The sequence below is a fragment of the Zootoca vivipara genome, chromosome 3 (assembly GCF_965207765.1).
Source record: "Zootoca vivipara chromosome 3, rZooViv2.hap1.1, whole genome shotgun sequence".
Classification (NCBI taxonomy): Eukaryota; Metazoa; Chordata; class Lepidosauria; order Squamata; family Lacertidae; genus Zootoca; species Zootoca vivipara.
In genome coordinates this window covers 75867199-75891925 of record NC_142586.1, presented here as the reverse complement: position 1 = coordinate 75891925, position 24727 = coordinate 75867199, and the positions used below count along the sequence as shown (strand labels likewise).

At 43.1% G+C, this 24727-nt stretch overlaps 1 protein-coding gene across 1 annotated transcript in view; it reads right to left on the bottom strand.

The window, feature by feature from the left end:
- Nucleotides 1–24727, bottom strand: part of FMN2 (formin 2) — a 170877-nt gene that overhangs the window by 105912 nt on the left and 40238 nt on the right. The window contains exons 5-6 of the mRNA XM_035108373.3: nt 23572–23633; nt 1319–2808 (exon numbers count right to left, since the gene is read on the bottom strand). Of these exons, the coding sequence (XP_034964264.2) occupies nt 1319–2808; nt 23572–23633 (1552 nt within the window). The remainder of the gene's footprint in view (nt 1–1318; nt 2809–23571; nt 23634–24727) is intronic.

Below are 24727 nucleotides of genomic sequence, written 5' to 3'. Positions count from 1 at the left end.
GAAGACTTCAAAATTTTGGCACAGACTTCATAAGTCAGTGCACAGCTTATGCTGCCTTTGGTTCATATTTGAAATGGATTTGCACTGTGAGGACAGATTGTATTGTTTCTTTTCTCTTAATAAGAGAGAATCTGAATCAACTAACTCTTCTCTCCCTACTTGACTACAGGGGAGTCTATTAGAAGGTATGAGAAGTGGGGAAAGGTATGATGCACACAGTAGTGGACACAAGCAGAAAAACCACACAAAGAACCTCAGTTTAGTTTTCTGTTGCTCAGAGGAAAAATACATGAAAATAATTCCACGAAACATTCTGAACTCCATCCCCACAGCCGCACCAGAGATGACAATGCACTGCAACAGCAGCCTTTTTGATCCACATTACAGACTAGAAAACCTCTTTCACAGCCACTCTTCAATATCCCCAAATATTTCTCTTCGTGCCTGTATTTTCCTGATAGAACCCAGTTCTGGAACCTGTTTTCAATGCAGACAGAACCATAATAAAGTGTGTGCCTCCAAGTACGTGCATTATACTCTGCTTTGCAGAGGTGGGGAACTTTTAACCCACCTGAAATTGGTGGACTCGAACTCCAATCAGTACCAACAAGCATGGTCCATGGTCAAGAATGATGGGACTTATAGTATTCCATCATCCTCACCCATGCCGTAATACAAGAACTGCAGGGCTAGTTTATACATGTGACTGCAATTTTGTATTCCCACAATTTGTCCAGGTTGCTCATGCAACTGAATTACTCTCATACCTATACTGGACCACTTCCTGCCAACATGATGATATATTTCGTCTGCCATAATCACAGGAATGGCTGCAATCCTGTGTGGCCATGTACATATGAAGAGATTTTCTCCATGAGGTTGTGGATACAGGAACATGTGCCAAATGATAGCACCAAGGGCATTCAGTGGCATTTGCCACATGTGTATGAATTGGCCACCCAAGATATCATCTTTGAAAGCTCCACGAGAAATTGCAGTTTGCATGAAACAGATATGTTATAGTTACATTAGATTCAGAATCCAAGATAATACACATTGCTGTCCTGGGAATTATTAGTGTTCTACCAAGCCAAATATGGTCTATGCCACCTGGTAACTTTTACTGTCACAGCAAAACACTTCTTCCTAACATTCTCTCAAAGCACATAAAAACAAGCACAAAAAATTAAGCATTATAAAACATGTTTTCTCAGTATATAATGTCGGGGTGGGGGTGTGTGTGACTTTTTTCAGTTCTTAGTATAACATGATCTGATTGCAAAAGCTACCAACCAAACATTTCTGACCTGTTTGTTACCTTTTATTATGAAGCTGAATTCTTGTCCAATAAAGAGGCTTCATTGGTCGAGAAGGTTCTATTGCATGTTTCCTGCTACCTTTTTCCTGGTTCATCCCCATTACAAATAAACCAGCTGGCAAGGGAGGGGGAAGAAACCCAGGAAGCTGTGGAAGGCCAGCAGGTGGAGGAGGTGGCACACCCATACCAGGCAACGGTGGTGGTGGAGGAGGCGGAGCTCCTGCACCAGGCAAAGGTGGGGGAGGCGGAGGGGGAGGTGCCACCATGCCTGGCAAAGGTGGAGGTGGTGGCACTCCTGTTCCTGGTAGAGGTGGTGGTGGAGGAGGTCCCGTCATGCCTGGCAAAGGTGGAGGTGGTGGCACTCCCATCCCTGGTAGAGGTGGTGGAGGAGGAGGTGCCACCATGCCTGGCAAAGGTGGGGGAGGCGGAGGGAGAGGTGCCACTATGCCTGGCAAAGGCGGAGGTAGTGGCACTCCCATCCCTGGTAGAGGTGGTGGAGGAGGAGGTCCCATCATGCCTGGCAAAGGTGGAGGTGGTGGCACTCCAATGTCTGGCAAAGGTGGGGGAGCAGGTATCATTTCCCTTCCAGGAAGAGGTGGTGGAGGTGGGATGCTTGTAGGCATTCCAGCTCCAGGCAAAGGAGGTGGAGGAGGGATGCTTGCAAAAGACAAAGGAGGAGCAGGTGGAGGCATGTCCATTCCAGGCAGAGGTGGTGGAGGAGGAATCCCTTCAACAGGTAACGGTGGGGCAGGAGGAGGCAAAGACAGGGAATACCCTGAGGCAGGTAGGGACGACGAAGACAGTACACATGAACTAGATGTGGATGAAGTTAAAAATAAGTCTCCTGCTCCAGGCAGGGAAGCAGAAAGTCCAGGGGGGAAGCCAGAAGTGGGATGAGAGGATAAGGAAGGGGAATGTTCACTGCAAGTAATACTTTCAGTGCTTAGAGCTGGGTGGGAAGCTGATGATACCAATTCCTCTTGACACAAAGGTGACGACAAATGAGCATCAGGTCCTGAAGGTTGTGACGTAGTTAGTTTTTCCTGGGCAGCATCCAACTGTACTGAAATCCGTTTTGGAGACAGGACTAAAGATACTTCAGAGCAAAAGGTGGGTTGTGGTTCAAGTGTTGGCAATGGGTGAGTTGGCCCTTGATGTTGATCCCCTTTGAGGTGCAGAGGTGCTTGTGGCAGTGTGTTGGCTGAAGGCATTGTGTGTGTTAAACAATCATCTGTTGGTGAAGTCTGCACAGATTTTGTAATTATAGTTTTGGGAAGGGCACCTAATGTATGTTCTTGCAGAGCTGCATTAGAGAATCCTTCAGGTGTTGGCTGTGCACTCTCATTCCACTGACCACTACTAGAAATCAGCACCTCTGCTGCAGGAAACTGTTTCTCTAACTCTGCAATTTTTGTTTTCAGGTCCTGTATGGTCTGCTCAAGCCGCTGAATTTCGTTTGCCCGCTCTTCCGATTTCATTGCAACATCTTCCTAAGGGGGTAAAAGAAAAAGATAAGAAAAGTCAACATAAAAAAAAAAGGAAATGTGGTATTTTCCAGCAGAGAGAGAGAGAATGTTCACAGAGACTTAAGATGGAACTATAAAAATTAATTAAGATGGAACTATAAAAATTAATTAAAACTCTGTGAATACATCAAACTCTGTGAATACATCAGAACATTGGCAAGAGAGGGCTATTAACCATTGAGGCTACTTCACACATTAATTTTAAAAAGTTGCTCATCTGCTCTGTAATGATGCAGACACGTGCTTTTGGGTGCATTGCAAAAGAAATTATGGTTTTACATGTTTTGAGGCCTACCATTCCAAATATTCGCTCTCTTTTTCATAACTTTGACACAAACATCACATGGACCTTTTAAGCTTTGCTTTGCAACAAGAGATAGAAATTTTTTATTTTATTTTAAGGCTTGTATAATATGCGGATTCACTAGATTCCTGAATGGAAGCCAAGGAGAGTCACTCACAATGTGCCCCCAATTCGGGTAATTGGAATTTGTTTCTGGTCTTTCATGGAGATTGTGTCCTCCCTCAAAGAGGGCACGTGTTGTGGTGCGACCTGGCAACCGAACCCTGTGTTGTGGGTGGGTACAATTGGATAGCCACAACACTCTATTGGTAGGTCCCTTGATGCTGGGTTAATCAGGCCAATGGGACGCTAGCCAAACCGATCAAGGGACCTAAATATGCCCATTCACATGACTCAGAGCTTCCTCTTTTGGTCAGTGCATCAGAACATCCGCCCACCTCTCCCTACTCTTAGGGCTTGCACGCTTGACCTTGACCGTCGTGTGTCGTCTGTCATTGGGACAGGGGCACAGCAGGAATTTTCCCCACTTGGCAGATTGGCTGGTGCCACTTTGGTTTCGCCTGCCACGTAGCAAATTGTCACAACTTGTAAGGTTGCAGATAGGCTCTGGTTCAGGTGATAGGGATGGGGGAATGCTCTCACCATCCCTATGTGAAGGGTATTCCAGGCTGACCTATGTTGGTGCACTGAGTCAGCACTACCTGCAACGGTGCAGGGAGCTAGTCAAACCAGAGCCTATGCAACCACTCACCTGATGTAATCAATAAAATTGTGGCCTAAATTCTGCCAAAAACAAACCCAAAATTTGAGTCTTGTCTGAATTTATTTATAGGGGGAGGTTTAAAGGTCTAAACACGCATAGGGTCGGCCCTACAGCAAGGCTGGGAGGCGCAGGGTGTCGGGCCACCAGGGGGGCGCCATGCTTCTGCGCCTGCGGCAGCTGCGCTACACCCGCCAGACAGCCGTGCTGGGAAACATGGGGGGGGGGCACGCCGGAGGGATCTTCGTGCCAGGGCGCCAGATATGCTTAAGACGGCCCTGAACACGCAAACTGGATTTCACCAAGCTGATCAGATAAAAGCATTACAGACATGAAGCATCTATATCCCAAACGGTATTGGAAACAAGTCATGTGTTCCTTCTGCCATAAAAGTAAAACATATTTTGATTGATTAACATCCATGCATTAGTTGCTTGAGATCACTCACCCTGGAGCAAATGACGGGCTATAGGAATGCCAAAGTAAGCCTGTGTTTACCACTGGAGCCACTTTGAATTGTGATGTTTGAAAATAGCCAAAGAACAACTATCCAAGGCTCCAAACAGTATGATGGAAAGAGACTAAAGGATAACTTAGTTTATTTCTCCAATTACAACTTTTTGTGCCAGTTTCTCATTCATTAAGTTTCCAATTAAAATCATTTGGGGGGGGGTGTTGTTTCGGGGGAAACAGACATTTGTATTCACTTTGTTAGAAAGACATAAAAAAAGGAAACAAGACAGAATGTCAGCCAGCACTAATGCTGATCGATGTATAATATATCATAAAAGCTTCAGAAAAGACACATCTAATCCTTGACATCTACAGCCAGAAACATGAGAGGCACATTAGAGAGCAGGCGGTTTATTGTGGATGAATTTCCATCCATAACAGCCAACTTCATTGAGAACTGGGGCATTTTCTACCAAAACCTGTGGGAAAATAACCAGTAATGCCTGATCCACATCCTACTTCAGCTGCATATAGGTTGCTTAGGGTATCCTTCTTGCTCTACTTCCTCAGTTCTTCTACTCAACAGAGAATGTTCCCATGCAGGGGGCATTGAACCTGGGTCCTCTTGTGTTTGTGTTTGAAGGTGTGAACTACCGTACAGGGGGACCAGCCAGATTAGCAATTCAAACCTCTTCTCCCCTGGCCCTTATAAAGGCTTCCAGGTGTGGGCTGCTTGCTGGCCTGAGCAACTGGGAGACTCTGGCCTTCATGGACTTGTTTCCCTTCCGTCATCTCTGCCTCTGCTTCACTCCCAACTTGACAGGAGTTGGGCCCAATACTACAAGTGTGTCTTGTTGCTTGTGGACTAATGTGATTACTCCTTTGGAATTCATAAGCAGAAAATAATTATAAAACCACAAATGTGTAGGAATTTGTTTCACAAACAAGGCTGTTTCCAAAGACTGCAATGTTTATAGGCTGACACTTCAAATTAATGTAAAATGAAAAAAGGTAAACAATCAACAATAATGAAGGGGCTTTCCAAATTACATGCAAAAGCTCAAACTCATCTTTCATCTGAAAGTTTAGCTTTATACCATTGTTTATAAAGGGAAACGTATGAGAATATATTTAATCCAGCAACTATTTCCTAGCCTTCAAGTAAAGCAGAGAGAGAGAGAGAGAGAGAGAGAGAGAGAGAGAGAGAGTTGTTGTTGTTGTTGTTGTTGTTGTTGTTGTTGTTGTTGTTGTTTTAATAAAAAAATAAAATATCAGAGTTATGGAGGTGACACACAAGCATACACCAGGCATTCAAAAGGTTATTTATCTCATTGCTTGAATACTAAAACACTGTTGTTTGGAACAGATGAGCTGGTTTGAGGGATTTAAGTTGTATTGCTTTTTAAATAAAAGTATACAAATAAAAATACAATAAATAAAATAAAAAATAAACTATTTCCAAGATAAACCTGCCACAAATTGATGGGCAATCCATTGCTATGGAAACTGGTAATATTGCTACTGTGGCCCCAAAGCTATGTTGCCTTTTATGCTCCTTCGGTTCCTCCAGTCCCAAACTCAAACAAATCTAGGATGAGCCCATGCTGGGTCCATAGCTGAAACCAGAGCCGTAGAAGTCCTATTGCCCACATGGCCAAAAGGCACAGTGTAAGACATGAAGGTTTCACTTTCAGGATTTCTATGTAGGTAAGACCACAAATTGGGTATCAGATCAAATCATGACCAAGTAATGTTATGCTCCAGCTTTTTTCAACATGCAAATAAAAGTGGATGCCTCCTTATACAACCATTAGAGTGGACTAATACAATCATCTGTATTAGCTCCCTACTGGTCTCTAACTCTCAAAATAGTTAGAAGTAGTCTATTAACTTATCCATTAAATGGGTATTAATATTAAAGGAATATTTAAAGGGCTGGCGCTGAAAAATGCCAGAGCAATCTAAACACCTGAGCTAAATAGTTAAAAAAATAAGTTGGAAAGGGCTTTAGTAGAATTTGTTTCACAAACTAATTATTTGTTTGGTTACAGGTTTCAAGAGTTTTGTTTTAGCCCCCCCCCCCAAAAAAAACTTTTTCAGTATTTTATTTTCGCAGAGAGAACATCTTGCCTCTTTTAATTTTTCTTAGAACCTATCTATCCACCAAGGAGATGAAAGGTCTGCTTCAAGGGGAGAAAAACAAGACAATGACCTTCTACATACAAATTGGCTTGCTTTTGAGATAACTTCTAGAATGTCCTTTACAAAGATTAATTCAGTTTACGCTATCTAAAAATCTCATTTGTGGAAAGACCGATTCCCCCCCCCCTCTGATTTCAGCCAAAGAGGAAAACACTGGATTGGCCACATACTTTAATTTTATAATACCCATACTAACCAATTCCAACATGAAAGAAATTATTATTAAATAATAAGGCACATAAAAGATGGCATTTCTAATTGAAGACAGTTTCTTTTGTCTGGTTAAAATTAGACGTTGATCTCTCAGGTCTCCTTTGTAGATATCAAAGTCTCTAGGAGCCTTAGAGAACTTCTAAAGTTTAACAGCAATAATATTCAATATCCACTTATGTAATCAAACAGTTAAACTAAGTTACTTCTGTTTTGAAAAGTTGGTCGTTTTGATTTTGGGGATGGAGCAGGCCTTTCAGCTTGTCACTTAAGACAGTACAAATCTATCACCCATGTGAAAAAGTTGAAGTTCTCTGCTATGTGCACACACTCCTTGATTTTATAAAGCCAGACACGCATAAGAATAAAGATGCTGGCATTTACAGCAAGGTTTAAACCAGATAATGCTGGAGGAAATACCTTCAAATAAATCTCTGTTTTCCAGGATGAGTGAAGCCTCAGTATAAATAAGAGATTCCTAAACACAGCTTGTGACAAATTGAAGCACTTTTAAAATGTTTATTTCTGCCCGGCTGGCAAAGAGTTAACCCACCTCCAGCCTGACTGGCATAGAACTCTGATGGGGGCGGGACTGTGCCAGGTTTGAAAGGAGGGAGAGTCGGTTTGGTCAGTTAGGAGGGAGAGGGAGGAAGGTGTGGTGTGATGTTATGAGGTGGCTTGTATGAAGACAGTTAAGAGGCTAGGAAAACTTAAAGTTAAATGTTTGACTGAGTTTATTTTGTACAACTGGAACAAAGCTAATTAATAAATGACACGTTAAAGAATCACTTATGTTTTTAACACAATAAAACTTCATCTCTGTTTTTGCCAACAAGAGGTCCGTCTGTATTTTTCCAGCGAGGTACCAGGACTCACAGCCGTGGTGACTCAAGAGAGGGCCAAACTCACCTCAGGCAGGGAGGCGGTGGTTTGTGTCCTGAAGTTACACGGAGGAGGCTTAGAAGGGTAACCTGAGGTGCCAAGAAGTTGCCAGAGTGCCTAGGGCAAACTTCTACAGTGGGGGAATCCAACTGAGGGAGACCCTTTACTGGAGGCAAAGGGGTTATTCCGTGGGACAGCTTAGAGTTTCTTAAGGTACCAGGTCACGCAAGCTGGAAGGCTCTCCTTACTAAGAAACCCATCAGTAAAAGGGGTTGATTTTTGAGGCGGCAGGATCAGAGGGTGGGTGTTTTCCCCTCTGGATTCCTGTGTCGCAGTGATAGTAGGAGAGAGTGGGACACGGGTCGTCACATTTTTGGTGGCAGCGTCGTGATCGAAATTCAAAGCTCACGCGCCTAGTTTGGTTTGAGTCTGTCAGGATTTTCCTGTGAGGAAAATGACTCACGTAAGAAAACCCAGAGAGGCAAAAGGAGATGAAAGAACGGAAGGGGCTGAGGGAAGCCCAGGTTCTGAGGTAGAACTGATGAAACTACGAATTGAGATGGCCCGAATTGAAGCTGAGAGGGAAAAGATAGCAGCTGAAAGTGAGAGGGAAAAAGCTAGAATTGAAAGTGAGAGAGAAAAAGCTAGGATTGAAGCTGAAAGTGAGAGGGAAAAAGCTAGAATTGAAAGTGAGAGAGAAAAAGCTAGAATTGAAGCTGAAAGTGAGAGGGAAAAAGCTAGAATTGAAAGTGAGAGAGAAAGAGCTAGGATTGAAGCTGAAAGTGAGAGGGAAAAAGCTCGAATGGAAGCTGAGGAGAGAATGCAGTCCGAGAGGTTAAGGGTTCAATTAGAACAGGACAGAATGAAGCTTGAAGAGATACGTTTGCGATCAGAATTAACTAGTAGCCCAGTTAACAATGATAGTACCGCAATTAATTTAAAAAGGTTCCCCAAATTTGGAAAAGACGATAATGTCGAATCGTTTCTATTTACCTTCGAACGCGTTTGTGTGGAATTTCAAATACCTGAGGAGAACTGGATGCTTTATTTAAGACCTCAAATTTGTGGGATACTAAGTGAAATTTATGCTGACCTGAGGGAAGAAGAGCTGTCAAGTTACCAAGTATTTAAGCAAAGGGTCAGGGTTCGATGTGGACTCACGGCTGAACAAAGCAGAAAGGCTTTTCGTGAGGCAAAAAAGGAACATAAAGAGACTTATGCCCAACTAGCTAGCCGCTTAGATAAATTACTTGACAGATGGATTCAAGGGAGTGGAGTGAAGGACTTTGATGAGTTAAAACAATTAATTTGTTTAGAACAATTTTTTAAGCAAATCCCTAGCAATTTACGTTGGTTCTTGAGGGATAAAAAACTGAAAACTGTGGCACAGGTTGCTGAGGTCTTAGACGAACTACAAGGAGATTTCAATGAAATAGCATTCCCAAAACACTCACAGAAGGGTACTCCATGGAGAAACAGAGAAAATAAAGACAGGCAAGAAAATTTTCCTGTCAGGGAATCAGTTTCTGACAAGACAGGGTCTAAGAAAATCACTTGTTTTTTCTGTAATCGTGAGGGCCATGTACGTGCCAGGTGCCCCCTGCTGGTTAAGTCGCAAACTACACCTACTGCAGCTAAACAAGTAAAACTGGTAATGCAGTCACAGGAAAATAGCTCGCCTCAGACAGAAGGCTCAGAGAAAGCAGACAGTTCAGCTGAGACTACTTCTAAGGTCTTACAGGTCTGGAGGGCTGAGCAGGAGTGCAACCAAGATTACATGGAGCCAATTGAATTAAATGGTCAGTCTTTTTTAGGTTTGAGGGACACAGGAGCAGAAGTCTCACTTGTCAAATCACAATTTGTTCCAAAGGAGCAGTACCTCAAGGGTCAGTCCTATAGTTTAAAAGGCATATGGGGCCCACATTTTGAAGTACCATTAGCTGAAGTTGATATTACCTACAAAGGATTTTGTGGCAAGTGGAGAGTAGGAATCCTAAATGAATTGGAGGTACCCTTTTTAATAGGGAATGACCTAGCTAGTCAGAAGCACCGTATTCAAGTGATAACTAGGTCACAGTCTCAAGTCACTGAGAGTAATCCTCCTGCAGTTATAGAGTCACCCATAGAGCCTGGTGAGGATGAAGGGCTGATTAGCGTGCCAGTGGTCCAGGAGCACGGTGCCCAATTCTTGAGTGATCAAAAAGAGGATGAAACTATAAAAGAGCTGTGGGGTAAAGCACAAAGTCCTACTGCAGAAGTAACTGTGGAGAACCCCTGCTTATTTACCACCATTGAGGGAAGATTGTATAGAATTTCTAGGAGGAGGAAAACTGCTGCTGTTTGGGAAAGGAAGAAACAGTTAGTGTTGCCAAGAACTTACCGGTTGCAAGTGCTACAAATGGCACACGACGCACCCTCAGCAGCGCATCTAGGCATTAGAAAGACTAGTGATAGAATCCAAGCAAGATTTTACTGGCCTGGGATGGGCAAAGACATCAAAGAGTATTGCAAGTCCTGTGTGATCTGCCAAAAAGCAGGCAAAAGAGCGGACAAAACGCGAGGCTTGTTACAGTCTATTCCCGTAATTACTGAGCCCTTTTCCAGAGTAGGAGTGGACATCCTCGGGCCTATCTCCAGAGTTACAAAAAGGGGGAATAAGTTTATTTTATGCCTAGTGGATTATGCTACGCGCTATCCAGAAGCAATACCTCTAAAGGACATTGACTCAAAGACTGTAGCAAAAGCCCTCATGTCGGTGTTCTTAAGGCTGGGATTCCCCAAGGAAATTATAACTGATTTAGGGACATCCTTCACGTCCAAGACCATGGAAGAGCTTTTAACTCTTTGTGGGGTTAAGCATGTTAAAACTACGGCTTATCATCCGCAGTCGAATGGCTTGACGGAGAAATTTAATTCGACCCTGAGCCGGATGCTAAAAACCTATTCCATCAATCATCCTAACGACTGGGATGAGAGGCTGCAACACTTCCTATTTGGTTATCGCGAAGTGCCGCAGGAGAGCACAGGGTTCAGTCCTTTTGAACTCCTATTTGGACGACAGCCACGAGGACCCCTAGACTTGATGAAAGCAGCGTGGTCGGGGGAGGAGCAGATCGACAGCCCTGATGTTGTGACGTATCTACAGGAGCTGCAGAGCGACCTTCAAGAGCTACGGGAGCAAGCTGCTCACAACTTGCAGCAGGCACAGCATCGACAGAAGCAGTGGTATGATGCACACGCAAGAGACAGAACTTTCCAGCCCGGTGACAGTGTGCTCGTGTTAAGAACAAGACGTCGGAAGAAGTTGGAGATGTCGTGGGACGGTCCCTTCAAAGTGGTCGAGAGGATATCAGCGGTGAACTATTTGGTAGAGTTAGATGGGGAAGGGAACCGATGTAAAAATTTTCATGTAAATTTACTTAAGCCTTATTTTGACAGAAATAAGTTGGTGTTACAAGTAAAGGGGAAGATGGCCCAAGGAATTCATTTAACTGGGTGGGGAGAGCTGAGGAATGGCACAACTCTAGCAGAGGTGTCATTCGATGAAAGTCTGACCCCAGAGAAAAAGGAGCAGTTAAAAATAGTCCTTGCTCAGTTTGCCCAGATCTTCTCAAACATCCCAGGGAGGACCAGCCTAGCAACTCATGTAATAGACACAGGGTAAGCACATAAGTGGGAAGGAAAACATCATAGCGGACGCCTTATCCAGGTATTTTTGAGAGGTATAGGATGGTGCAAAGTATTATATGAAACGGTAATAACCCTAGCAGAACATTTGTGCTTAGGCATTATAGTCTGACACATGCCAAACATGGTTTATCTGTGTACAAGTTTATGAGATGTTAATTTAGTTGACTTTGTAATATGAATGTTATAGAATGCATTGAAGTATTTTTAACCCCAAGCCCATTGCTTTGGCATTGCTCTAGTTAGTTAAGAGCAAGCCGACGCAATGTCTTTGTGGTGGGGGAGATATGTGACAAATTGAAGCACTTTTAAAATGTTTATTTCTGCCCGGCTGGCAAAGAGTTAACCCACCTCCAGCCTGACTGGCATAGAACTCTGATGGGGGCGGGACTGTGCCAGGTTTGAAAGGAGGGAGAGTCGGTTTGGTCAGTTAGGAGGGAGAGGGAGGAAGGTGTGGTGTGATGTTATGAGGTGGCTTGTATGAAGACAGTTAAGAGGCTAGGAAAACTTAAAGTTAAATGTTTGACTGAGTTTATTTTGTACAACTGGAACAAAGCTAATTAATAAATGACACATTAAAGAATCACTTATGTTTTTAACACAATAAAACTTCATCTCTGTTTTTGCCAACAAGAGGTCCGTCTGTATTTTTCCAGCGAGGTACCAGGACTCACAGCCGTGGTGACTCAAGAGAGGGCCAAACTCACCTCAGGCAGGGAGGCGGTGGTTTGTGTCCTGAAGTTACACGGAGGAGGCTTAGAAGGGTAACCTGAGGTGCCAAGAAGTTGCCAGAGTGCCTAGGGCAAACTTCTACAGTGGGGGAATCCAACTGAGGGAGACCCTTTACTGGAGGCAAAGGGGTTATTCCGTGGGACAGCTTAGAGTTTCTTAAGGTACCAGGTCACGCAAGCTGGAAGGCTCTCCTTACTAAGAAACCCATCAGTAAAAGGGGTTGATTTTTGAGGCGGCAGGATCAGAGGGTGGGTGTTTTCCCCTCTGGATTCCTGTGTCGCAGTGATAGTAGGAGAGAGTGGGACACGGGTCGTCACACAGCTCAAGCTAAATCTCTACCATGAAGATATACTGGAGTGACTGGCAGAGTTGTTGTGGTGGTGGAGGAGGAAGCAACTACAGTATTTTGATGTAGTTGAATTACTCTTTGGATTGGATCTAAATATGAGCAAGCGAAAGACTTTGCTCCTCGCTGGCCTTCCTGGCTGCTTGCCCACCGCTACAGCCCTCTTGGCTCCTTTAAAGCCTGGAATGGCAAGGGGAAGGGTGGAACGAAGTGGGACAGGGAAATCAGGAGAATTTGGCAGGACAATATTGCTCAAGTGGAAATTGCTTTCTGCTCGCACAGCACATCTCTGGATCCAATCCATTCTGTATATCACATTGACTATACTTAATATTATGTATAATTATGTCTGTCTACTTTGGTACAATACAAACACCACATTTTTCGTTTCCATAGAGTTAGAGCCCGCAACCACAGGTTGTTTTTAGTGATATACGAAAGGTGGGCAAAATATGAAAGCACTGATAGAAAAGACTGGCTCAGGGAAAATTAAAGAAAATCCACCTCGTTACTCTGCATTGCCAAATGCAGAAAAGCTAAAAGCTGCTTCTTGGGGCAATAAGGGAGGCTTGCCTGTATGTAACAAATGCTGTGTACAGACAGAAAAGTCCAATTTTGCAGAATCACTAGTTTCAAATCTGCCTTGGCAGGCAGTTGTCAACCACTGTGGGTTCCTGCATACCAAATTGGCTGGGAAATCAGCCTGAAAAATCAATCATCTATTAAATCTCTCCATTAGGGGGAAGCACTGGATTCATTTCTTGATAGTTTGTCTGTAATGCAGAACACAAGTTGCTTTATGTCTTGATGCATGGTATCCTAGATGATCTGTGCTGCTAAAGCATCTTTCCACATGCATTGAACTTGCCCAGGTAATCTGCCCAGGTACCTTGTTGTTCTCTAGAAAAACAGTGGGGACGGCACCTGTGATCTATACAAATCCACATGCATCATGGCATACCTACCTAATACCATGCCTAGGCATGTGCAATTTATATTCAAATCCACCCTTATTAGCCAGTTAGAAATTTATGTTTATCCTGCACAGGAAACAGACCATATGTCTGGCATCGAAACAAAAGATCTCCACCCAACTGCTATATCATTTCCTCGGAACATACTCTTTTGAAAGATAAATAAAAACGGTTTTTCATTACTTCAGTAAATAAAATAAATACAGTAAGTAGAGATGGCAATCCCCCCAATTCAATTCATAATTAAGTTATTATCCATCCTGGCTTTGAGATTCAATCAAGAATGCAAAGAGCCTAGAAGCCTCCTTGCATACTGTCTTCCTCCAGGTATGAATCAAGCCCTTCATATGGATGTAGCTCTTATGATGCTCCACCTAGTGACCTAGATGCATGTCAGTGCCCCATCCTGCAGCTTTCTGGGAATCAGACGCTCTACTCTTCATCTATTGTACACCTTTGTGCTCTAATCAAATGCACAACAGATGCTAGAAACATTTGGAAAGGTTAGAATAGTTTTGGCTATCATCACCTTCATTTTAGTTGTCCAGGTATTTCATACTCTACTCTGGAAATTGGTCCACACAAACACAAACTACAGTTTTCAGGTGCCCTCAATTTTCATATTGGCATAAACTCTCAGATGTATCCGTCTGTTTTCTCAGCTCTTTGTTCCTGAAAACCCTCTTTCTATTCATAACCTCGGTATGAAGGCATTATTTAGCTAAGAAATTAAAGATGTTGATTAACTTATAGAGCACACGGATACGACATTTACCTTCCAACCACAGTGGTGCCTATTTATCTACTTGCTCTGGTGTGCTTTCGAACTGCTAGGCGGTCAGAAGCTGGGACAGAGCAATGGGAGCTGACCCCATCACGTGGATTTGAAGTGCTGACCTTCTAATCAGGAAGCCCAAGGGGCTCAGTGGTTTAGACTGCAGCACCACCTGGGTCCCTCACAACTTAAATGATTACACCATCCTATGTGTCTCATACACCGAGCTGGGACCAAGGAAAGAGCCTTTGCAATGGCTACAGCCTGGCTTTGTCTCCTGACGGAGCACTGTCCCATACCCTTCTGTACGCTGTTTAAAAAGCAGCCTTTTTAGGAAGGCTTTTGGACCATAAATTATGCTGAAATTATTTTTGATAGTTGTATTTTTTTATCCTTTTCCTCCATTTTAATGTTTTATGGCTGCTTTATTTTGTTATTGTCAAACTGTTTTTTAAATCGTTATTGCTGAGGAAAGGCAGGGTATAAACGTTTTAAATAAATGTAAATGAACAAATTTGTGTGCAGTTGTGCACACTGGACAGGTACTCTAGACAACCTGGCCCATTCCTTCCCCATATTACTGGAATTGTGTTTCAAGACAAGTTACCAATCATGATGACTGAACAAAGACAGAACTGCCCTAATTCAGGCAGCCACCAATGTCTGACTCAGATAAATACGTATTCCCATTGAGAAATATCAGATTTTACAGAAGAAAAACAATGTAGATTGGATTTGCGGAACTCATTTCTAAATCTGTAGCTGCCATCTAGTGTTTGAACAAAGACTCTACAGATCATTCTCTTTTAAAGCATTCTCATAAGTTGATGGCGTTTTTTTTGATACAGCTTTAGTTCAGCTCAGTTAGCCAATTTGATTCAATTGCAATAAAAAATTGTGCTAGGAATCAATATGGGATCAATATTGTCACAGATACATTTGTTAATTCTAAATTATATAACACTTAAATATCAAGAGTGATTATGGTTAATTATAAATGATACAGCAATGGAGACATTAAGGTTGTACAAGGAGCCTTAAATCGTCTTGGAAAATAGGGTGAAGTTTTTTGTTCATTTGGCCACTTGAAATATCTGTTAAGTCATACAGTACTTCCTGCATGTTGTTGCCATGTGAAATGCCCCAATGAACAGCCATCTCTCACAGACCAATGCTTCTACTTTTTGTCAATCCCAGAGTCTTTCCCCTTCTCTGCTTAATAACAATAATTTATTATTTATACCCCGCCCATCTGGCTGGGTTTCCCCAGCCACTGTGGGAGGCTTCCAACAAAAGATTAAAAATACATTAAAACATCAGTCATTAAAAACTTCCCTAAGCAGGGCTGCCTTCAGATGTCTTCTAAATGTCAGGTAGTTGTTTATTTCTTTGACATCTGATGGGAGGGCGTTCCACAGAGGGGGCACCACTACCTAGAAGGCCCTATGCCTGGTTCCCTGTAACTTCGCTTCTCACAGTGAGGGAACCACCAGAAGGCCCTCAGCGCTGGACCTCAGTGTCCGGGCTGAACGATGGGGGTGGAGATGCTCCTTCAAGTATACGGGGCCAAGGCCGTTTAGGGCTTTAAACATGACAGTTTCCTCCTAAAAACTACCTCACCAGTGCTACTATTTGCCTCTGGAGATGCTGCTTAGTACAAATTTTAATTATATCAGAAAGAAAGAATAGTCTGTTGATTATTATTATTAAATGTAAGATGATTTTTTTCTCATACTGCAGGATTACAGAGATAATTCATGTTTTCATGGTAAACAGTAAAATAATATTTTTAGAAGTGCTCTTAAAATCTAGTTTAAAAGCTTGCAACCTGCACAATGATACTTTAACATATATTCTATCAAACACAATGGCAACTCAACTGTGCACAGTATTGCAGCCAAAATATAAATCTTTGTATTTTCTTAGGTGCTGTACAAAAACTAAAATAAGAGAGGCCCTGCTTAAAGTCTTGCGACAGAGCAGAAAGCTTTTAACATTATGTTCCAAAAAGCCTTGCTCACTAGAGATTTCGAGAGTCAACATTTTATTTTCATATTCTTGGAAAATACATAAATAAATCATACAGGATAAATCTGTCTTCAGTGTCTAAAAGAAGGCACCATGGGTTCCAACAAGGCCTATAATCTGAGAAGAAGAATATGCATTTGGAAGCAGATTCATAACTTCTTTTTTTCATGACAAGTATTTGGCTTGTGGAGGAATTTCATATCTGTAACCAAAAAGGTATTTATGAACTCGGTCATTATGGGACAGTTTCTGAAACTGGAATACAGCAAGAACTTGATATATAAAGATTTCTTTGGTTGGGATGGGGGCAATCATTTTTAAAAGCAAGTCGAAAACTAGAATAATATAATGGAAAATGAAGCCAGACAGCTATAACGAAAACACAGTATGATTTGTATACTGCAGGATCACTGTATTTTTGTGAATTGACCTGCAAATGCCAGAAGAACTAAGGACTCATATTAGCTTTAGACGTTCAAAATTAACACGGTAGGGTAAGAACAAGTGAGCTGCAGTTCTTCTTCTGACATTTTCTTCAACTATCCAAGGTGAGCTCATGCATTGTTCCCTGTAAGGAGAAAGATGCACTGTCTCAGCTTCAGAGAAGAGCATAAAATTTGGCAAGCACAGTGAGGCAAAAGGCCCGCAGCAAGACTAATCATTTCATGACTAGTTACAGGCAGGTAGCCGTGTTGGTCTGACATAGTCAAAACAAAATAAAAAAATTCCTTCCAGTAGCACCTTGAGACCAACTAAGTTTGTCATTGGTATGAGCTTTCGTGTGGTATCTGAAGAAGTGTGCATGCACTTCTCTCCCACCAACCTTGCAGTTCGAAAGCACGTCAAAGAGCAAGTAGATAAATAGGTACCGCTCCAGCGGGAAGGTAAACGGTGTTTCCGTGTGCTGCTCTGGTTCGCCAGAAGCGGCTTATTCATGCTGGCCACATGACCCAGAAGCTGTATGCCAGCTCCCTCGGCCAATAAAGCGAGATGAGCACCGCAACCCCAGAGTCGTCTGCGACTGGACCTAATAGTCAGGGGTCCCTTTACCTTTAAGGTGCTACTGGAAGGAATTTTTTTATTTCATTTCATGACTAGACTTCTGAAGGGTTCAGTTCAACATAAGGTGGCCTCAACTAAGCCAACAGAAGACAAGGCTGTAGGGATTGAACTTGGTAGGCCAACAGCCTTCATAACAAATATAAACAGAACCTTGTACTGTTTACATACTGTATACATTGTACAGGGACAATAGACATTTTGTCACTGTCACAGAAGATAAACCCTAGTCACCTAGTTTATTTGGGAGTCTCAGTCTATAACTATTGGTTATTCCCCAATAAAATTGAGGAGTGTCCCATTGTACTCCCTCTCAATTACTAGCAGGGAACATCCATTTTTATTTCTTCCTCATTTTCTCTTCCTTCCTGTCTCTTTCATTCTTTCGCTGTTGTTTCCCCTGCCTCCCTCATTCATTCTCATTTATCTTCCCATTTCAAAAAAGAAGTGCAGCCTCCTGGATCAGGGCAAATGCCCATCTAGCCCAGCACCCTGTTCTCACAGTGGCCCACCAGAGGCCTTTGAGAAACCTACAAGCAGGACCTGAGCAGAATAGCATTCTCCTCTTCTGTGGTTTCCAGAAACTCATACTCAGAAGCATACTGCCTAAAGGAAACTTGGTCCCAGTTTCTTTCAGTTAGAAAAAGTTTGCAGGGTAGTAGTGGGCCAGCTGCGAACTTTGGGCAGTGTGGATAGGGTTGCCACCTGTCTTCTATATTACAGGATTGTCCTGTATTTCAATGTAATATGCTGCACCCTGCATTGATACAGTTTTGTTCTGTATTTCAGGTCTTTGCCTCTCTCTGCCAAGTTAGGGATCCTCTCCAAATGCATGTATTTGAAAGGGTGTGTGAAAGGTCATGTATTTAAGCTCTGAGAACCAAGCACAGACAGATTTACAAATTGATGTGTATGTGTGTGTGTATGTCCATGTGTGACAGATTCCAGAGGCGCCATCCTGTTAGGCAGCAGATTGTAATGAGTGGCTTTGAAGTCACTTCAGGACCAGATGGGGGAAAATGTGCCCCCCTAATGATGAATTTGCAAATGATTCAAATGGAATAGGATGTAACAGAAATTACGGAGATTATGAGCTGGTTTAAAGCCAAACAAAAGGCCCTGCCCCGTATTTTGCCAGAACAAAGGTGGCATCCTTAAGTGTGGGGGGAAATGCTTAAAATACCTGCCCTCTCTTTGCCCTTCATCTTAGGCCAGGTAGAAGGGAGCAGGGTAGGGATTTAAAGGTTGGTGGAAGTAACTTAAATCAGCCTCTTCTGCACGCTCAGCTTGGAGTTATGGATATGAATAGTTATAGTGGTGGTTTTCAAACTGCGTTCATGTATATAGCACATGTACTTATTGTGTAGAAATTTTCTGACTTAATTTTCAAGAGTACACTCCCACCTTTCAGAATTTTGGCCCAGAACTGCCCTGGAAAGTTGAAAAGTGTATACCCTTGGTTTTAAACATCCAAAAAAAGCAAAAGAAAAGGAGATACAACTGACTTGCACTTCCTCTACCCCAGCTTTTTTCAGTGTCCAAAGCTGCTGTCAGCACATTCACCAGCCAAGCCACAGTCTCAGTCTCTATTCCACATTTGTAACCTAACAGGGTTATTGTGAGACTAACCAAGATCAGAAAAAAGCAAATCTACGCCAATAAGTGAATACAGTGAGTTCTGCTCATGGGATTCAGATAAATTGGTTCCCCCCCCCACCCCCCAAAAAAATCCAAATGATGAAGTTTCAAATGAGGTTATGAGCCAAACTAAAATACGATGCTAAATGTGTCACTTGAACTTGCATTTGTTTATTTGCTTCTTTGATCATTTATTCTTTTATTTTATTTTTTATCTGCTGCAGGAGAGGGGCAGATTTTCACCAGGATCAAGTTACACAGGGAGGGGTCTGAACCCTTCCCCCCCACTCACTAGCGAAGGAAGCCAGGCCCCCAGGACGCGCACCAGCCCCGCCCCATCTGCTCTCCGCCCCCCCCCCCCGGTGCCAGAACATGAAGCTGCCCCACTGCAGTAATTATGAACCACCACATCCAGCTATTAGCCCTGTGTTATGAGTCTGTGGGTGCCGGACTCCCCTGTATTAAGTGTTTCAGACACGACCACCCTGTTATGAGTTTCTGGGTGCCAGACACTGAACCCCTTGATTAAGCAAATGGTAAAATGTAAGCCAAAGCAGTTTCCTGATAAGCAAATTGCCTGGGGTGATGGACCATTAGGAGAACAGACAGAAGACGATGAGCTATTAGGAAAGCCAATGACAAGGGGCTTTGTGACAGGGGGCAAATGGGAGTTACTGTAGTTAGAAGACAAAGGCAGAGTTTGAAACATTTGTAGTTAGCTGGGGGGGACACACACACACATAGAAAAAAAGTTGCAGGCTGTTAAAGGCAGAAAAGCTGGAGAGAGGGTTGATTTCTGTTTGTATCCAAGGTTGCAGCTATGGGAGAAACAAAACCCTTTTGGGGTGTCAATGCTGTGAACCCCTCCATCATAGGCTCAGGTTGTATATACAATCATACCTCGGGTTACGGCCGCTTCAGGTTGTGCGTTTTCGGGTTGCGCACAGCGCCGAACCCAGAAGTCCCGGAACGGGTTACTTCCGGGTTTCAGCGCTTGTGCATGCCGAAGCATGACCTGTGCGTGCGCAGATGCGGCGCTGCTAGTTGCGAACGACGCAGGTTGTGAACATGCCTCCCGCACAGATCACGTTTGCAAACCAAGCGTCCACTGTATGTGTAAGTGACCCATATATCATAAAGACACCACAGTCTCTGCTGTGCCTCACTTCCAAAGGGAAACACAAACCCTGGTTAATGTGCCTGGAATACCTGCAATCTCACACCACGCAGAGATTGGGGTGGCATGCAACAACACCCTGTAAGGAAAGCTTTCTTTGCTGCTTATGGGAACTCTCTCCCTTACAGCTTAAGGGAAATTTCCATTGGGCCTGTGTCAGGAGAGAAAATGGTTTAAAAGGCTTCCTCACATGCTAAATAAATCCCCCTCCCTTCCAATTTGAACTCCATGTGTCCCATTTAGCATTACATCTAGTTAGGGAATTCTAAATGCACAATGGAGAAACAGGCATGCCATCTCCTGAATAAGTTAGTGTACAATGTGGGTACTACAATAGGATAGCAGTAGGAACAAGATACTTTTTAATGTTGTTATGTTTTTATATATGTTGAAAGCTGCCCAGAGTGGCTGGGGCAACCAAGTCAGATGGGTGGGGTACAAATAAATTATCCTCCTCCTCCTCATCATCATCATCAAACACCTCCTATAACTTAGAATCATAGAGTTGGAAGAGACCACAAGGGCCATCCAGTCCAACACCCTGCCAAGCAGGAAACACCATCAAAGCATTCCTGACAGATGGCTGTCAAGCCTCCACTTAAAGACCTCCAAAGAAGGAGACTCCACCACACTCCTTGGCAGCAAGTTCCACTGTTGAACAGCTCTTACTGTCAGGAAGTTCTTCCTAATGTTTAGGTCGAATCTTCTTTCTTGTAGCTTGAATCCATTGCTCCGTGTCCGCTTCTCTGGAGCAGCAGAAAACAACCTTTCACCCTCTTCTATATGACATCTTTTTATATATTTGAACATGGCTATCATATCTCCCTTTAACCTTCTCTTCTCCAGGCTAAACATATCCAACTCCCTAAGCCGTTCGTCATAAGGCATTGTTTCCAGGCCTTTGACCATTCTGGTTGCCCTCCTCTGGACACGCTCCAGCTTGTCAGTATCCTTCTTGAACTGTGGTGCCCAGAACTGGACACAGTATTCCAGGTGAGGTCTGACCAGAGCGGAATACAGTGGTACCATTACTTCCCTTGATGCTATACTCCTATTGATGCAGCCCAGAATTGCATTGGCTTTTTTAGCTGCTGCATCACACTGTTGAATCATATCAAGTTTGTGGTCTACCAAGACTCCTAGATTCTTTTCGCATGTACTGCTCTCAAGCCAGGTGTCGCTCATCCTGTATTTGTGCCTTTCATGGTTGTTTTTTTGCCCAAGTGTAGTACTTTACATTTCTCCCTGTTAAAATTCATCTTGTTTGCTTTGTCCCAGTTGTCTAATCTGTTAAGGTCATTTTGAAGTGTGATCCTGTCCTCTGGGGTATTAGCCACCCCTCCCAATTTGGTGTCATCTGCAAACTTGCTCAGGATGCCCTCAAGCCCATCATCCAAGTCATTGATAAAGATGTTGAATAAGACTGGGCCCAAGACAGAACCCTGTGGCACCCCACTAGTCACTTCTCGCCAGGATGAAGAGGAGCTTATAGCAGATTGAACTGAAAAGGACAGGACAGAATGTTTCTCTGACAATACACAGAAAATACCTCATTGCACAGGACCCTCTTACCCATAGGCACTAGGGGTGTGAGGCACCCGGGCGCCGGGCTCTCAGGGGCACCAGGCCAAGAGTCTGGGGCCCAAGAGTTGAGTCCGGGGAAGAGCCTGCCCGTCGGGCAGAGTGCCACGGTGGGCTCTTCTACTGCGGGAGGCTCTGTGCCATGAGTTCGGGGGGCAATCGAGCCAGCGAGACGGTGAGGCGGGCGGCCAGCTCCACCCTCCTGCTTGCCTGGGACTGGACAACCTGGGGGGGGGCGTGCGCCAGGCAGATCTTTGCACCACAGCACTGCACATGCTTAAGACAGCCATGTCACTGCATCTACAGGAAGCACACACAAACAGAAAGTGGATCGCAGCAGCAAGCCACACTTAACAGTTTGAATGCATACTATTTGTACCTTCAAGAAACAAATAAAGACACATTTGTTCTCGCAAGCTTTTTCAGCTGGCTGATAAGTGTTAGAGTTACAACAGTATGTGAGTCAGGCCTATGCAGAGCTTAACTGAGACCCGGGGTGGGAGTCTTGTCCATGAGACATGCCACCGCGACACCACTGCCTACTCTGATCTGACGCTACACATTAGTACTCATTAGTCCCGATTTTGCTATTGAAAGCTTGCAGTGCATAAGGACAGGCACAGGCATTTTGCCTATTAAGTCAGCTGGGAGGCACTGTCTTGGCATGGCAGTGTAAGTCCTGCAGGCCCCTGGTAGACCTCCTCGACCAGCTTAGCCCTCTGAGGGCTGGAGCAAATGTGCCCGGCTTCCCCCTCTCTGTGTGGGCCTAATGTGAGCTGTGCATTTTGAGATTGTATGCATGTCTGTATAAGACTGCAGGCTAGTGACCTGTCTATATATTACCTGGGTTAGGAGTTGCTCCATGGAGCTAGACAGGCGAGGGGAGGCTTCAGGGAGACTATTCTGGCTCTGTACCTGTCCCTCACATAGATGTCCTCCTACTGAAATCTCTTAAGCAAAAACAGTTCCTGAAGGAAGAGCAGTAAGAAGGAAGAGTCAGCTGCCTCTTTTTAGAGTTTGCAGCTAAGTAAAAGAACACAAAGAACGCTTTCTCACTTTCATGCTTGAGAAAGATGCTCATGTCTAGTGAGAGAGAAAATGTACCCTTGTTTGGGGTTGGGATGGATGATGTCATGCAATATCACTAGCAAATGTTTCAGATTGCCAGTAGGTACCAGCAGAGGCTATTGTTGTAGCGACTGAAAACTGTGGAGTTGCTGGGCCAGGGGGTAATTTCAAAGCCTGCAATAAGATGACCACATATATCCATTTAAGAATGACCAGATTAGGATGGGCATTGTGGGTTTTTTTGTGTGTGTGTGTGCTGAAGAGTCCTAGAGTGGATTGGCAGAGATATGCTATATATTTTCCTCAGCACTGCTGGCAATACAGAATATGCAAGAAAAGCACCACTTTCTCAGCACCACTGAGACTCCTTGAAAAGAAAAGGCAGTATCATTAGAATGCACAGAGCAGCCATGGACTACTTCTGTCTTACATTCAACTTCTCGGGGGTGTCAGATCAGCACCATTTTCATATCACTTCACATCTCCTCAAATACAGTATTTTTAACTGAGTCAGTTCACACATACAGCTGAGAGTCATCAAGAGCTCAGTAATAACCTAAAGTTTTCATCTATGAAGGATGCACATATGTGAATTGGACAATAGTTAAGATTAATTCATAGCATGATCTTATTTTTCAAAATTCTGCATAAATTTTAATGGTATGAGTTTCGGGAATCTCACAAGACAGCAACCCAGTATCACCAGACAACCAAGTAGGTATTCTTCCCGTATAATAAATATAAGAAACTTACTTTTCCTTAGCCACTTATAAAATTATTTTCCTTCAGAAATAAAATATAAGTTGTCATTGGGTTCAAACCACAGGTTTATTCTCCTACCAAGAACTTACCTGTACCTGTCGAACATCTTCTGTATGTTCTGTCTCTCTTGCCACAGTGGCAGCTTCACATCCTAGATGGGAAAGTAAATATTCAGAGTTACTTTCACTGTGCTCTAACTGTGCTCTAACTTGTGAAATGCTCTCCCCAGGGAGGCTTGCCTGATGCCTTCCTTAACTATCTTTAGGCACCAGTCAAAAATATTTCTCTTCAACCAGGCATTCAGGTGATTCACATTCTATAGCTTTTTTTAAATGTCTTTGTGTAAGGGCATAATTGGTTTTTAACAACAACAGCGTGAATGACCTTAACAGATTAGACAACTGGGACAAAGCAAACAAGATTAATTTTAACAGGGAGAAATGTAAAGTACTACACTTGTGAATTTTGGCAATAAGTAGGAGTACACTTGTTTCTCTATTATTTATTGTTGATTCTTAGGTCAGCAGTCTCTCCTAAGTCTTTGTAAAATCTCGCTATCCTATCTCCATCTGTTTTTCCTCACCTAAGCAAATGTGTTCACATTGGATTATTAAATAATATTTTGCATGCCTTATACTTTCTGATTTTTATATTTCACATGGGTCAGGGCACTTTACTTTTTCAAAAGCTGTTTAAAGTGCCATTGTTTTTGGTTGAAAGGGTGAATACGAATTGGTTTCCCAGGATACAGAATGCAATTGGCATTTTTGATACAGCAGCCAACAAGCAAGGCTATATTAAAGATGCTTGAAATCTCTCCTGCTTCATATAATTTTATACCATGATCAGATTGCATTGCTTGGAAATATTTCCCATGGATTTTAATAGGACCTCTTTTTACTAAAATCATCTGTCATCTGTGACATCACAAGAGCTCTGACAGTGGCTGGAGGTGGGTGAAGCGAAAGCTCACAAAGTTGACAGAAGTTTCTATTGCAAGCATGTGCATCATCTAAACTTGAGCACCAGTTTCTCTCCGTTAATGCACTTGCACATACATGCTTGCAATTAAAGTATTTTTATTGGTGCAGAATCAAATTGCTACTGTTGAAATGGAAATCTTATAAGTTTAAGATATAATTCCAGTGGCAAAATGTTCATACAAATGTACCCTTGTATACACTTTAGAAACATGCATTGAAAAATAAGTAGTGGTGGAACAACAAAGTAGGAAACAGTAGAACT